This window comes from Nestor notabilis, unplaced genomic scaffold, assembly GCF_000696875.1.
Source record: "Nestor notabilis isolate BGI_N333 unplaced genomic scaffold, ASM69687v1 scaffold567, whole genome shotgun sequence".
Taxonomy (NCBI): Eukaryota; Metazoa; Chordata; class Aves; order Psittaciformes; family Psittacidae; genus Nestor; species Nestor notabilis.
Window position 1 is genome coordinate 5790 of NW_009937577.1, and position 16733 is coordinate 22522.

At 40.0% G+C, this 16733-nt stretch overlaps 1 protein-coding gene across 1 annotated transcript in view; it reads left to right on the plus strand.

Moving 5' to 3' along the window:
• The window catches only part of LOC104409089 (chromosome unknown open reading frame, human C16orf72), a gene marked incomplete at its 5' end in the record, with an annotated part of 14644 nt that extends 5661 nt beyond the window's left edge, over positions 1–8983 (plus strand). Inside the window, one exon of the mRNA XM_010018874.1 lies at positions 7313–8983. Within this exon, the coding sequence (XP_010017176.1) occupies positions 7313–7557 (245 nt within the window). The remainder of the gene's footprint in view (positions 1–7312) is intronic.
• Positions 8984–16733: the final 7750 nt, after the last annotated feature.

A 16733-nucleotide genomic window follows, 5' to 3' on the forward strand; every position in this document is an offset into this window, starting at 1 on the left:
TGACCCAAACTGGCCAAAGGGCTATTCCATACCACAGCACGTCATGCCCAGTATAGAAACTGGGGGGAGTTACCCGGAAGGCCCAGATCACTGCTCGGGTCGGGCTGGGTATCGGTTGGTGGGTGATGAGTGGTTGTGTCCTCTCCCGTTGTTATTCCTCTTATTATTGGTAGCAGCAGTGGTTTGTATTATACCTTAGTTACTGAACTGCTCTTATCTCAACCTGTGGGAGTTACATTCCTCCAATTCTCCTCCCCATCCCTCCGGAGGGGGGTGGTGGTGAGCGAGTGGCTGCATGGTTCTGGGTTGTCGGCTGGGCTTGAACTATGACAGTAAGCCAGGCACTGACACTGTCTAGGTGGCAGCCTAATTCTGGTTTTGTTTGCTGGCTGTTCTGTTGCCATTTAAATCAAACATGCTTCCACCCAGTCATGCAGTTTTTGGCAGTTTTCTTCATATTGGAAGCTGAATAGAGAATTCTGTGCACCCGTACCTGCTTATTCAGTAGGTAGAGCTAATTTTGTGAGGAAAAACTGCAGAAGCAGGTTCTCACCTGAAACGATACATACCTTCTTAAAAAAATTATCTTGTTTTCTGACACTGTAGTTGAGTCTGGAGTGCAGTTGGCTTTGTAACTGTAAAAGCTTACTCTCAGGTGGGAGTAAGCTAGTAGACTTCAGCACAGTGAGCTCTTGAGCTTAGAATAAACTTGGGCATTTTTATTGGTAGTATGGCTCTCATGTACTATTGTTTCTTAGCATCTGCTTTGTGGTTCATGGAAGTTACTTTATCTTATGCTATAAAGATTTCTTTCATATTTCATAACCTAATAGAGGGTTGTGAGGACTGTAGGAAGTTCCTCACTCTGGCACTGCAGGGGCTAGGATTGTATTCTTCCCCTCATCAGCTGGTTGATGAGATTGCGTGTCAGTCACCTTCTGGATTATGTTCTCCTGATATCAGTTTCAATCTGGTCTTTGGCAGAAATGCTTTTGTGCTAAGCCTTCAGTGACTAGGCTTGGATTTGGCCTCAACTGTTTTTAAGTTATTGTCTCTGATATCTGCATTCATTCAGCTTCTCCCCATCTTTATCATTAATGAGGTTGTGGATAATCTCCCAAACTATTTTTCTGTTTACCATAGGGCTTCTCAGAACTATGTTTTGATTTTGAAACCTGTGTAGGATCTTCAGGTGTATATAGGTGAATGCCCTCTTTAGGGCTGTGCTTATCTTCATTTCTGGCAGTGATTGCTGCTTCTAGGTATTGTGAGGATACAACCTGATGATGGTGAGTGGCAGTCTCGGTAGGTAATCAGGACTAAGGCTTTAAGGGGCACTTTGACTGGAATGCAAGGGAGTGAGGCTTTGTTTTGTGCTGGTAGGCTTCCTGTGGGAATAGTGTAATTTATTGGTAACATGGATGGACTGAATTGGATTTGAGGGATAATGCTGGGGCTTTTTTTTTTTTACCTGAGCAAGACCTCTTTTAGTGAAGCAGGAGTTGGTAGGAATCTATGACACCAGATGAAGTTTGGTGAAAGCAGAGTTGGCTCATTCGCTTCTCAGAATAAGACCCTGGTGCTGCAACTTGCTGACCTTGCTCTTTGGGGGAAATAACTAATCTGATAACCTGTAAATTCTTCACAATCAAGTCTTAAAACTTTGATAGGAGCTGTAGTCACCAAGTAGCTAATAACTAAATATTTCCTGTAATATACAGTTCTAGGTGTATGTCCTTAGATGAAAGCATCAGAGTAGAGTATCTTCAGATATCAGTACAATCTTAAAACTGCTGTATTTGAAAAGAAATCTGTTAAGATTGGATTCTTAGCCTTTTATGTCAAACATTGTTATATCTGACCTATAATACAGCTCTGTGAGGTAGCTGACAGCTTAACCAAAGCTAAGGATTTTCAACCCAGTATTTAATCTTGTGGTATTAGTTATCATAATCTTTGTGCTGTAAAGAAACTTCCCTACTGTTCTGCTTTCAAGATGTGTTACAGTAGCGAGAAGCAAAATGATCATGACAAAACTATGCTGACACAAGAATGTTTAAGGTGTATACGATCTACCTTTTCCTGAAGCTATGGCAACTATGCTGTGTAGCATTACTGGAGTCTTTGCCTTAAGTGTACCTTAAATGGTGCTAGAGAGTGGGTTTTTGGGTCTAAGTAACCTCTTGAGAGTGTGAACTCTGGCAAATTAAAAAAACCTATGTTTGCCTTTATCAGCTTTGTTACTGTGCTGATTGGTAACCTTTGAAACAGCATGGGTGGGAACTTGGAACAGTGGATACCTGAAAATAAATCAAAGTCTTCAAGAGAAACTGAGTAGCTAGCTTAAGATAATATATGCTGTTTTACTCTAAACTTTAAGTGGACTTTCTAAAACTTGAGGAATTCTGTAACTGATGATGCAGAATTTAAAGAATTGGACCTGAAGAATGAGGCCTTTTACATATGGTAGAAGAAAAATACCTTTTGTTTAATGTCACAAAGTTAGATTTTCAACTTTCACCAGTCCCTAATACATCATTGCAGTTAGCATGGGTATGGGTGTATTTTCACCTACTATTTGGATGTGTATTGCCATATCCAGTTCTGTAGGAGAAGAGTTTTGAATGACAGAATTGCATCAAACTGAGCTAAGAGGCGTGAGATTCCTAAAAGCCGATGTGTGCCAGGTCACTTGCTGCCTGGCTGTAGCCAGCTTGTGAAGTCTTGTAGTGCTTGTGGTTGTGCACAGTCCATGTTTGAAATAATGCTTTGGTCTTCTATTGTAGGATGTGCTCCATGTTTTATAAACCATTCTCCCAGTGTAAAAGGAGAAAAAGCTATGATTTGAGGAAGGAGAAGAAGCAAGCTCAGGAAGATAATGCTGAAATACTTTAGATGTGAATGTTCTTAAGTAAAAGTTAAGTGAATGGGGACAACACAGTGAGGGAGTGTTAGGGTGATGTGTTTTGGTTTCTTGTGTGTGTGTGTGTGGGGTGTTGAGGTTTTGTGTTTTTTTGTTTTTTTTTTTTTTTTGTGTGTGGTTTTGATAGGTATCATCCATGTGATTCAGTCTCTTTGGAGTGGGGGAAGCCTGTGCTCTAGCATGTAGGAGGGTGTGGCTTGGCCCATTTAAAGAGACTTTAACTTCCATTAGGCCTCTCTATTCTGTTAAAGAATTAAACTGCAATGTAAGACATTAGCAGTTGTTACAGGGGTGGAGAAGCAGCACTTGGTAGAAGAGGGGATGGGAGAGCAGACCTCAGATTAGTTTGAGAGCCTTTAAGTTAAAGGTTGTGTGTGTGTATATGTAGCTATCATAGTTGTGTGTTGGTAGGTACTGCTAAACTTGCTCTTTGAGCAGTTCTGTGAAAGGGTGAGTATGAGACAGGAGTGACAAGAATCAATCTGCATGCTGTGTTGTAGTTATCTGGGGTTAACTAATTCCTGCTTCAGTCACACTTAAATGTGAATGGTTTTTGATAATTCCTGATAAAAACTTCTGGAAAACAATAGTTAATACTGTTACTATACTGAACAGTAGTTATCCAGTATCTTATACTGCTCTAGTGGCCTGAAAACCGTGTCCGTTGTGAGTTACGGTGCAGATAAAATGCCACTTAAGTCTCTCAGGCTAGTGTTGATAAACCTGCTAATGTTAAGTTAACAGCTTTATCTACCTTAAGTATTTCATACTCCATAAAATAGAATTTTAGCCAAGCATTCTAATAACTTGGTAGTTCTTGGAGAGTGCTTAGTTACAAATTAGCTATTATTGGTCACAGTTTCTATAAACTGCAGCTTTTCCTGCTAGTACTGCAATGATTTAGAATGCAGCTTCAGATAAAAAAAAGCACTGTGTTACGAAATCATTAGCTATGAAATACCATATTGTAGATGACTGAAAGATAGGACAGGAATGAGAATACTGTGGAATATTTCAGATATGTCCTCCACTTCAGTCCTTTGAAGTTTTAAGAGTGCCATGTGCCTGTCTTAAAGGCTTCTACTAAAAAAGGAAGTGTCTCCTTTAAAAAGCAGTGTGAGGCTTAAGAGGTGGTCATGAGGTCTACTTTAGTAGCTGAATATCTGTACTGTTGTACAGACGACTAATGTGCCTGTGATAAGGTCATGTTAATCATGATACAGAGATTTGAGGTTGTGAAAATGGTGTTGCTAACAGTCATCTTACTATTTCCTAGTACCTACTACTGCTTCATTTACTGCTTTAAATGGTTAAATGCTTTGGGAAGAGGTCTGAGTACACTGAAAACTTAAACTCTGAATAATTTACAATAAATGAGTCTTGTGAGGATTCCTCCTTGAATTACAACAACTTTCCAAGAAAAAATGAACTGTAGATCACAGCTCCTGAAAGATGCTTTCTCTGTCAACAGAAGTAGATCTTCTCAATTGCATTGCTGATTGTCTTCAAAAATGTTGCTTCTGTGAAGTGGCAACTTGGTGTCCCAGTGCATGCCTTGAATTTTCTTTCCGACTCTTCCATGTTAGCTTGATTACCTGATCCTAAATGGTGATCCAAATGTTTCATTTGACAGTTCTGCTCTCTTGGATTGATGTGTAATGCTATGAAATATGGTTAACTACCAGTAACCGATACCAAATTGTTACTCAGTCTGTTAGCATACTTGGTAATGACTGTTACTCATTAGGTCAGTATTAAATACCTGTATGAGATATAACATTAAACTGCAACTGGAAGTCCAGGTAGTGATACAATTTCCTTGTACTCCTATCTTGGTAATAATTCAAAACTACTCTTCTGCCTTTGACACAAGGTTTGATTGAAGACTTTAGCTTCTTAATTATCTCCTGAAGGTTGTTTCTGTATTTAAATGTACAATGATTCAGTATTTCCTAAATATTGAAAAGTCAGTGCCTGCTTGAGGCGTTGCTTGTGAACCTTGCAGCTTGTTTAAGAATACGCTGCAGCATTTTACAAATGCATCTTTTGATTCTGGCTTTATCTACTATGTAAAAAAAAAAAAAAAAAGCTTGTTATTGAAAAGGCTCTACTTCAACATGGTTCCTGAGCAATGCCAAAAAATGTATTCTCATGTCGCATTTCAGTTTTGGGGCTTGTTTTGATTATTTCTTCTCTCCTTACTTGGGCACTAGACATAATGAAAAGATGTCATGATAAAACTCAGTTGGTGTATTACCCATTTGGTTATGGGTTATGTAACAGTAACTACTATGTAGTGTAAATAGTTGATTCTCGGTGGAAGTACAATGCTATACTTGTGTCCAGTGCTTGGAATAGTGAGATGGGGAAAATCTTTGCAGTCAGTTTGGATTTGAAACTGTTACTTTCTGTGCACTGTGTTTTCTTAGAATTTAAATGTGTAGGATAAATTCTTGCAATGTATGTTGTACCTGTTGAAATGGAACTTGCTGTTGTCTTTGAGTTGTGAAATGATTTTGCATGCTGGTGGCCTGTCCCAGCTATAGTCTCAGAATTGGTTTTTTGCTCATATGTCTGTGTCAGCAATTGGCTGCTTTGCTTTCTGTGGTAGATTTATAGGATCCGCTTTTTGTAATGGTTTTGAGTTTAAGCTTGACCTTAATGCTGGGAGTATTGGAACAAACCTTGTTTCTGAATTACCTTTTCATTAAGACAGCTTCTGCTGTTGAAATACTTTCTGCCATTGTGAATGGAAGGTGATTTTAATGTTTAAAACCTGCAGGGTCCCTATCAGACTTAAGACCATGCTTCTGAGTTGCTGGAACACTGTGTAGAACTGTAAGCAATCAGTGATGTGTGGCTGGCTCTACTAGTGGTTGTATAATGCCCAATCTGTGTGGGGTTTTTTTTTTTGTTTTTTTTTTTTTTTTTTTTTTTTTTTTTATTTTTAAGAAAGTGTATCCTGTGCTGTTACAAGATCTAAGCTTCAAATGTTCTTTTGACAGTGATACAGATTGGCCTGTTCTATCCTGACTTGTATATCAACCTGCCATTGCTGCAAATGGTTTTAGAATGTACTTTCTAATTGAGGTTTCCAGCAACTAAGAACAGTCTTCTCTTAACAGGGCCTCTGAAAAGGCTTATTTGGCCTGCCAGCAGCTAATAGGGTTGTTAGGCTTTACTTGTCAGCATGTGAGTTCTGGCTGCCTTCTTGACCATGTGTGAAGATATGTATTAAATGGCTTTGCACACAGGGTGTGTGGTGGCTGGGCAGAGGTATAGAGTATGTGAGACTGGAGAGAACCTTGGAGGTCAAGAGTTTGCAGGTTACTGAGGCAAATCTTCCTGGACAGCTTAAGATTTGCTTGTGCTTATTCTAGCAATAATAGAGATTGTTGTGCTGTTCATCTTCTTGCATGACTTGTGCTTGACATTAGCTTTGATAGTTTATTTCTAGGGCCAGCAGATGCTCTTGCACTTTCCTAATACGACTCAGATTTGAAGCAGTTGATTGTGAAGATGTTTGTCTTGCTTCTGAGCTCCTGTTTACCTACAAATAGAGCCTGAATTCCAACCTGATGAGAGTTGTTAGGCTTTCCTATGCTAGCCCTTACTAAACATTGTTTCAGAATGTCCTACTTTCACAAACTTGTAATAGTAATGTTACAGAAGACAAAGTATGTAGTATGAAATTAATTTTCTTGTTTATAGCCTTGATTCTACATGAAACAAACTTCTGTTTAATTAAACACTTTAATAATCTGAATGCAGACTGAAATATTTGCAGGGTACCTGTGACAGTGTTTTGGATCAACCTGTCAATAGCAAATCTGGGGGGGTTGTCTTGTCTTGTCTTGCTTGGCTTGTTTAAGTGCTCTTCTGAATTCTGGTAATACTAATGTGTTGGCTAATAGAGTTAGCCATGGAATAAAGCTTTAACTTACAAGCTAGCTCTTGTATACCTGTCAGATCTGCTGTCACACTGCATTTTTCTTTAGAACTAGTGACTGAGGCAGTGAAGGGGAGCAGAGTAGTGGTGGTGGTTAAAACAAGACCAAATCAGGTTGACCTGGATCCCTTTGTTAGGGGATTTTCCTTCTGTGTAACTAGTGGTCTAGCCTTTTATATTGAAATGGTCTGGTCGATGTACACATTTTGAGCAGGATGTCATGTTTATGGAGGTAGCATTTGTCACAGTGTGCTGATACAACTTGGTGTATAAGCTTACCTAATGTCATAAAAATCAGTTTTGGTAAATTTTGATGGATTAAAGGATGGGAAGGTGTGGTCTGGACTTCAGGGAAGTGTGGCACAAATAGTAAGAAGAAAAGCTTTTCTTTACTGTTTGACCTAAATACTTCCTCTTTTTTTTTTTTTTCCCCTCCTTAGGTCTCAGTGGTGCAATGGCTAGTATAAGTGTTCGCTCAAGTACCCCAGGCTCACCCACTCATGTGAGCAGTGGCTCCAATGCTAGTCGAAGGAGAAATGGACTTCATGATGTTGATTTGAACACTTTCATATCAGAAGAAATGGCACTCCACTTGGACAATGGTGGAACTAGAAAGCGTACCTCAGCCCAGTGTGGCGATGTCATTACAGACTCACCAACTCATAAACGCAACAGAATGATCTAAACTGCAAAAACTTCAAACCCACCATGCTGCTTGAAAGCCACTTGATCCTCAGAGTACTATTGAAAAGGAAACATGAGGCCATCTTTCCATATTCACTGTTTAAGACAAATGAATTCAATAATTGCCATAAAGGAAATTTTAGATATTACATTAGATGCCTCTTGTAACTGCAGCTTTCTTAAACTATATTCTTAGCAGAGGACATCAGATATTGTGTAGTAGTTAGCAAGATCATCATAGGCAAACATGTATCTGTTCCAAGGCTAAAAGTGACCTTACTTGTATTCTTAAAGGGAAAGGAAATTTCAGATGTTTATTTGGTTATAAAATGCTTTTTTTTTTTTTTTTGTCCTTTATTTCTTGCTGTGTTAAGTATTAGCTTAAACAGTATTGCCAGTTTGACTGAAATTGTCTACAACATGACTTGGCATCTTTGTCAAAACTGCAGGCTTCCATTTTTGCAGCACTACCGTGCACCTAGTTTCTATATAGTAACAGTGTGCAAGTTATAAATATTGGACTGTACCCTTTTTAGTTTTAAAAGCAGTTGATAACTCTGGTTATTGTGTGATAATGTTAAGAGGTGCTATGATGGTCATGCAATTAATACTTAATATTGACTCAATACAAGGATCTTCATTGGATTCACTTTGTGTGTTTTAGTGCTCTGAAGTAGCAATATTAAACTTTTCCCCAATTAACTTCATAGGCTTTTAAATTGGTTTAATAAAATATATGTACTTATTGGTATTATCCTCGTGGTAATCTTAAACAGTGCAGACTGCACCAGTGCGGACCTAAGTTTAGAGAAAGATGTCCTGTAATTGGAAAATAGGCTTTTCTGTTCAGTATTAGTGAGGGGTAGGTTTTGTGTACACCCATATCCCATTTTACATTTCTTGTGAAGTAATTGCCCATTGCTGGGGAGGGGTGGGAGGAGTGGGAATGAGGGGGGAATAGTTGGAAAAGGGGTCTGTTCTAACAAGTAAGACTTTTGGTCACATGTGGAAACTTGGACTAACTTAAACAAGATTCTGTGTGATGCATGCCACTCCCTCCTGAAGGAGATGGCCAGTTCTGTGAAGTGCTAAGAAAATACTTTAAAACTGGAAGTTGATTATAAAGTTCTGGATAAACATGCTGTAAGGATGAATTACAAAGGATAAATGGCTTTCTCTTTGTGTTGAGCTTACATTCATAGGATTGAACTCTGGCTGCTGTAACTTAAGCATAGTCTAAAACTGAACTAGAGATCAAGACTGATCTGCTGCAAATCCATTTCCGAATGGTGAAAGAAGTGTTGGGCTCAGAGTGTCCTACCTAATTTTACAAGTAGGTGCAGCAACTCTTTGGTGGAGAGCTCTGGCTTTTGGAGTCTCTCAATCTCTAGATTTAGCAAAGGGTTAATACAGGAGGAATAAGAAAACGAAGAGCTCCAAACCTGACATTTGGGAAGGGATATTTAGTGAGGTGGTATGCATGCTTTAACTGGAAGCAGAGGCTGATTCTTGGATGAAATGCAGCTATGCTAGATTCACTGTACTAAAAAATTTTGGTGGTCTAGCTAAGTTAAGGCACCTTGAGCTCTTCAGAACTTTTGCTTACATGCTTGTGGAGTCAGATTTTTTTTTTTATTACATTCCCTGTTTGAAGCAGACTTCACTGTAATTTTGCTCCTTTTTACCCTGGTGTCCTCTCATTAGTGTTCTGTAGTCAAGGCAAGACAGCAGTGATGTGTTAAATTCTCAGAATTCAAGGCGCTCTACTAAGAGCATGATCTCCTTGCTGTGTGGTGCTTCCATCAAATTTCTTTACATTGAAGAGCTCTTGAAGATGTTGACAGTTGCACAATACTGTAGCTGGAGGTTCTCTAATCTATGGGACAAACTGACCTGTCTAAAGCAAGATGGTAAGAACTGTTCAAAACCTCCACCTGTGTTACATAGCTGAACTTGCACATCACCTGAAGACTTGGTATACATTAATTTCAGTTACTGCTATTAATGACAATTCATAAGACTTCTTTTATGTAAAATATTAATACTGCATAAAGCTAGTTTTCATTTGGAGACTGCATTTTCAACAAAGATTTTTGAAGATGGTACCTAAATACATGTTAGTATTTGTTAGGCTGTTGGCAGAGGGATTTTTCTATTCCAAAAGGAAAATCTGGAGAAGGACATGTGTGGGAACCATTTTTCAGCTCTTCTGTTTATTCATTAACTGGCTTGTACAAGTAAGATGCTTATGACCTGTGATTTCTAACACTTTAATATTACCTGTAGTAAAGGTAACAACACATTTTTATCAGTTCTGCATAAGCGGACTGAACTGTAACAGAGCTTCTGGTCAATACACAGAGCCTGTTCAAATTACTTCTCCCCTTCCTTGCAGTGAAATAAACCCTGTTAATGCTTTGAAGCATTAATTCAGTCTAGTACCATCTAAAACTAAATTTGTCTGGCTTATGATTTAATTTGTGCCATTTTTCTTTGGAAGAAAGCGGGCTTAGATATTAAACTGGTTGCATTAATGGTTTTTTTTTTTTTTTTTTTGCTTGTACCTTAAATATTTGGCAACTTTTTGATTGCTTTTTGTTTAGCCCCCACTGTTGTTTGCTCTTTGTTAACCTCTGCCAGAATGATCAAAACTGCATGTATTCACCTGGTAAACACAAGGAGAACAGGTTGTCTCTTAAGAAAAATAAAAAAAAAAGTCTCATACCTTTGCTTTGAAGACTATTTCTTGTGCCAGTGTAGAAAACTGATTTTCTGGAAATAGCTTTTGGCTATTACCCAAACTGTAGCTCCTGGAGCCAGAATTGAGTTGATTTTTCTGTAAGAAACACTGAACTGAACTATTTAGTTTGGTAAAAAGGCGCTTGCTTTTGCTTTCTCCTATGAATCGTACAGTTGGCCAGTCTTTTCTCCATGTACATCACATCTAACATGAATATGCGGCAAGTTACATAAAGTACATCCTGCACCGAAGCTACTGAGCTTGGCTTGCTTATTAATAAATTTAAATGTTAAATTTAAATCTATATTACAATAAAGTAATGCAAAAATAACTTTGACTGAAACTGAAGTCCTGCAGTTAAACTTCCTTTCAAATGTGGTTTACTCAGCTGGAGTAATAGAAACTCAATCGGGCTGCTCTGTAGTTCTTTAAGTTTCTAGGTAACACAGTTCATCAGTAAACCCAAACCAAGATCTGGTTAGTGCCAGTTGTGACCAGCTTATTTGGTTCTGCAGTGTAATATTTTCCTTTAGGAATGCCATTTGATGGTAAATGTTCAGCACGGCTCCACTGGCTTCCCTTTCTGTCTTGGGGACTAATGAAGGTTTTAAGAATTGGGGCATGCTGTTACATTTGTATGAACTATTCTGCAGAGTTTAATATTGCTGATACTTAAGCATTTTAAACTATGTCACTTAAAAGCCTCTTTAGGAAGTGACATTGACTTCAATAGTAGAGTTTTTCAATCTCTTGCAAAAAAACTCTGGACTTAAGTGAAATGAGGTGCTTTAATCAGCAGCTTTTCATGCTTAATGTTGGGTGTCCCTAAACCTGCAAGCTATTTTCTATCCACTTGCTGTAGCAGCAGGTCTGTGAATCCCTTTATGAAGGGAAGCTTTATTTTGCAGGAGCTTTTAAGATAATGTCTCTTTTTCTTTCTCTTATTAAATCAATGTTAACATTTTATCACTTCTAGCCAGTGAAATGTTCCAGTGGGGATTTGGAAAGTACTCTTTAATGACTTGTAACAACCCAGCATCTTTCCACTGTTAGCCTAGAGCTACTACTATTTTGACAGCAATAAGAAATGCCCACCTGACTTGTTCCACTGGGTTCCCTGCCCCAGGTGGGCCTGGTGTGGTTGTCTGGGGTGACCACAGGGCCCTGGGGCTTGCTCATTGCAGATCCTCTGATTATTTAGGGTAATGAGAAGGCACTGGCACTTGTCAGTAACCCTGCCTGTCTCTTGTTTTCCTTGTCTGTGTGTGTAACTCCCACGGATAGTTTGAGACTGGTAAAGTTTCTGTAGTCAACACTGGTACTTTCTGCTGTCATTCTCACTGGGCCCCATTCAGGCCATCTCAAAAGGACAACTAAATGTATCTCAAGCTCACAAGAGTATGAACCAACCAGGCTCACTTCTGTGTAGTATGGAAGCATCACCTAGCTCGAAGACTGAGCAGCTCAATTTTTCTCAGTGGGCAATGAGATTCCAGCATTTTGTTTGACTGTTTTGACCCCTGATGCTGGTGTGACAGCAGCTCTTTGGGGCATCTTTGAACACTGTAATTGTACATAAGGTCTGCACATAATTTTTACTGACTAAGAAGGGATGTGGTGGGGGATCACACAAGAATTATGACCTTGTTGGACTCTGCTATGAGCCTATTGGGCAGACACTATGGTCTGTAGAAAAACTTGAACTTCAGTATAGAAAGTATTGATCAATCAGTTAAGATAGCATGTAAGACCAGTCTTAATTGTGCATTGTAGTATTTCACCATTCTTGTATCAACTTTGGTTTAAGTGTAAAGGTGAAATTGGTTCTGAATGCTATAGAGCAAGTTGAGCATGAAAGGAAGTACTGGAGTCCTTCCTGTGTTGTCATGTTGTAACATCTTGCATCTTTGTCAGGTAGAAACTCATGGTGCTTCCCCGCCTCTGATGCTCAAGCTACAAGAATTCTTTGGGTATTTTGTACACCTAGTGTCCTTTCTACTGAGCATCAAAGCAGAGGATACAAAATGTTTGCATTTAAGCTAAGTATACTAAGAATCTTGTTTTATTTCTATTGGAGTCTCAGTAAGGTTGCTTACAGCTCATGCCTATACAGGCTTGTGTACCCTTGCTTACGAATTGTGGTTAATGCTGAGAACGCCAAAGGTTTAGCATTTGTTACTTGCTTGATATTGGTAACTGAACCTAGCTTTCTCATTTTAAAGCAAGTTTGTTGTCTTATCTGTAATGTACTATGCAAGACAAAGTAAGGTGGGGAGAAAACACCAAGTTTGTTCTGCTGATAACTGCAGTTGACTGTAATGTTTTCTCTGCTAAGTGCTGACCTTTAGACCACTTTCAAACCACAGAAATCTGGCGTCTTTGGAATGCTTTAGGCCAGTCTTGGAGCTATTTTTAAAAAAAACATCTACAGTGCTTTTTTGAATGTAATTAAAATTCTAAAGCTCTGGGGAGAGTTTTGCCACAAGTTGGCAACAGTGATGTTACCCTGTATCTATTTCATAAAGCACAGCTGAAGATAAATTAGGTTGTCCTCAGCAAAAGTTTTCTAAAACCTGTTTCCTCTAAAAGCACCAACAAAAGAAACGTGGATTGTGCTTAGAGGCCAGTGGACTTCTCGGCTGAGGTGGACCATCTTCTAGAGACTCGTAGTAAATGCCCTGCCAATAATCCAACTCTTCATCTTACTGAGGGAACCACAGTTAGTATTTTTTTATTGCATCTCAGCTTTTCTGCTGGAAAACCTCATGCAGTTAAGTGTGCCTTGTCTTGACTATGTTTAAATGACTTCCCGTGGAAGAGCATCTGTTATCTCCCACGGTAGGCAGGCTTTCTTCCTCTCCCTGGAGAAAGTGTTGTCATTAACGTGAGTCACTGAAGATGTATTTCTTTCTGCTAAAATGAATTTTGAAGTCTTTGAATTTAGTGATTGTAGTTTTCAGAGTAGGAAACTGCTGAAGATTCTCTGACTATTGTAGCTGCAGAGGCTTGTGTGCTGCTAGGTGACAGTGCAGTGGTGCAACTCATTTGGAGCCTTAGATTATTTATTGAAAACTGATTTGTCTGCCCCTGCGTGCTCTGTAACAGCTTCAGATGTAGTCTTGACAAAATTCAGATTTCCTTAGGCCTACATTAATTTCCCCAAATACAGGCAGTTCATCTCTCTCATGTAGAAATTTTCCAGGGTAACTGGTACATGTTTAAATGCCATTAACTGGGGTCTTTGTTTCAACACAAGAAGGCCTAAGACTTCCTTCCAAGTTAGATTTCAGGTTGATTTGATCTTTCCTAAAGCTCACACCCACAAGCCATGTCTCTGTCTGATTTTCTTCCTCCCGTTTGAGACCATGGCCCCTCCCAACCTCTCTTAGCTCAGGAGGGTCTCCCTGTACTGAATGCAGCGTGTCTGAACATTGAGGTATTGCTGGTGATTGCTGGTATGTGATGTGTGGTGTTTCTTTTAAATGAGCATAATCTCAGCTTGCCTACAGGTTGTGGGGTCTCTGCCCCTAGACATACCCAGGACTCAAATGGATACAGCCCAGAGCATCCTGTTTTTGGACCTACTTTGAGCAGAGGTTAGACCAGGTAACCTCCTGGGCTCCCTTTCCACCCGAATTACTCTAGGATTTGCTCTATGCTGTCCTTCTCAATGCAGTTTTATCCATTGGGGGGTAAAAGGCATTGGTGTCCTTGCTACTAAGTGACGCCTGCTGCTCAAATAACAACTGACCACTGGGGATAACATAAGGAATGGGTGAATTTTCCTTTCCTATGAGGCACATACTGTGCTGGAAGCATAAATGTTGTTCAATCGGAATTGCTACCCCATAACCTCCTAAGGGGATATTCAGCCCTGCAAAGCAGAAACCTGTCCTAGATTTGACTACTTGAATTTCTTGCCTCTGTCTCACCTGTTTCATGGGCTTTGAAGTAACCGGGTTGATTTGGACTGAATTGTGAAGCTGCTGCTGTGTGGTGGATGTTATCTGCTTGGCTGATGCAACTGTCCAAAGAAAGAGGGTCTGCCAGAGCTTGGTTTTGGTAAGTCATAAAAATGACATTTTCTAAGAGGTGAAATGCCAATTAGAAGTAGCTGGGTGCTTTGTATTGAGGTCAAATGTCCTCTTCGTTAATGTTCTGACAGGCTGGCAACTAACATTGAGAAATTTGGAGGGAAACTTTGCATGTATTAGTTTCTGTTGATGTATGTTCTGATGTGATCTGATACAGGCGAAATAGGAGAAAAGTGAAACTGTCAATGCAGATTAGATGTGGAATCAGTTAAAGCTCTAATTGTCATTATGTCCGTTTCTTGTATGACTTGTGGGAGATGAATGGTAAAATCATAGCAGTTATAAAGGTCTGAAACTTTACACTTACTGGACAGTGTCTATACTGAAGATACAGAAGAGCACCAGGTGGACTGATGGCTTCTTGAAAATGTTTGTCACAAACCTGGGATTTTGCCTGAAAAGCAGAACCTGGGTTAGAGTTATGCTGTTCCAGCCAAAGGTCTCCAGAAACGCAGAGTTTTGACGTTGTTCCAATGCCTGAATTTGTTTGCTGTGAACTGAAACTGCATTACCATGATGTTCTATTTCCTGAAATAGTCCTGGTATTCCACTGAAACTAAAGCAGTAGGTCCCAGCTAAGCTTCCTGCCTTTCAAGGATACTTCAAACTCACAACCCTATCTGGTGGCAAACGTAAGAAATAATATTGAATATGTATTAAATATTCCAGCTTGGGAGGAACCTAGATACTACCTGCTTGACCACAGGCTCTCGCAGGTGCATACTGCAGTGGCTATTTTCCTTTTTTATGCTTGGACTCCCAGGTTATATCATTACGACAATACCAGGAGACTTCTAACACCACCAATAGTTTCCTCCAGCTCCAGGTAGGCTGTACACATCAGAGATATGTTACTGGAGTATGCCAAAAGCAGGGGCAGATGTGAGAAGTGTGGGTAGCTTTGGTATCTGTCTCTGCATCAGAAGCAGATCTGATGCCACTTGGAATAAACAGGTATCTGTAGATTTGATCATGCCAAATTCTGCAGTTATGTTTCACTAATATTAAATGTTTATATAGATGTAAAGGCACGTGGAGTTCCTAGCACTGCTGGTAAGTAATGCAACAGATTGTCTTTCTGTGCTGGCCAAACACCTTTCAAATGAAACTGACTTCCTATCCCATCATTTACCTCTGCATGTGGGTTTGAGATAACACTGTCAACTTTTTTTGTCCCCTTTGTGCAGCTATTTTGCTGTAGCTCTTCTGAACAGAGATGACAGAGCTAAAGGCAGATTCCCACAAGCTGCACAACACTAAACTTGTCTAGAGCAGTGCTCTAGGTCAACCTGTAAGTCCTTGTGGTATCTGCAGTTACATGGAGCTAGAAGGCTCCACTGAGACCCCTAGACTGTGTCAAGGTGATCAGCAGGAGATGGTCTTGAAGAATGTAAGGAATACACAGGCAAGAGGAGCCCTGAGGGTGAGGTAAACTTGCCCTTCAGCTCTCATAACCCTCAACTATAGTAACTATAAGCTCAGACAGGAGCAGCTTTGTATTCCTTCTGTCCCTGGTTCAGCATTGGCTGTAATGGTCAACTGGTCAGCTTGGGTGACTTCAGAAAGTCATTTCTACAACTGCCCACACGCTGTATTACTTAGAGCTACATAAACTAAGTGAGTTAAGTTCCCAAATAAAGGCATGATACACAGGTAGGGAGGAGAAAATCCTTTCTCTTTTTTCAAGCCATAGTATGGTACATGGTTTAGGCTCAGTGGAGGCATCTCTGTTTCTGTCAGCATGATACTTTAAAGTATTTCTGAGCTTCTTGAAGCTCTAAAGCAACGCAAAGAGCTCTTGGGATTATTTAGCTGCCATGCCTAGTCCCTTTACGCCTTTGATACCCAGTCTTTAGGAAGCAAAAATAATCCCTCAGGTGACTCTTGCCAAATATTTTGAAGTGTTATTTGTAAGGTTATTTGACCTGAAGAATGAGTAGCCTCGTTGCACGTGAGGTGTCAGCTCTCCATGGCCTGTGGTGCAGGGCAGAGCGGCAGCAGGGCTCCTGCTGGGCGGCTACAGAAAGAAGCTCCTGGTGCTTTGCATTATCTGCTCTCTCCAGCCTGCCTGGCAAGTGCTGGGGTAGGTGTGAATAAGGATCTCTTGCAGGAATATGAAAAGGGCCACCAGAGGCCGTCACCTTGAACTTGTCCTTTCAAGTGTTATCTCTAAATATGGTTCCCCAGAGCAATCCAGCTGGCACCCTCTAGCCACGCTCATCTTGGTCTCAGATAAAACTGCTGTCAAGCGGAGCCAGATCTTCAGCTGCTTTGTGGAGCTGTGCCCATTTCCACTGCTTGGGAGTGTGGATCTGGGAGCTCCTTCCCACAGTGCAGCCTTGG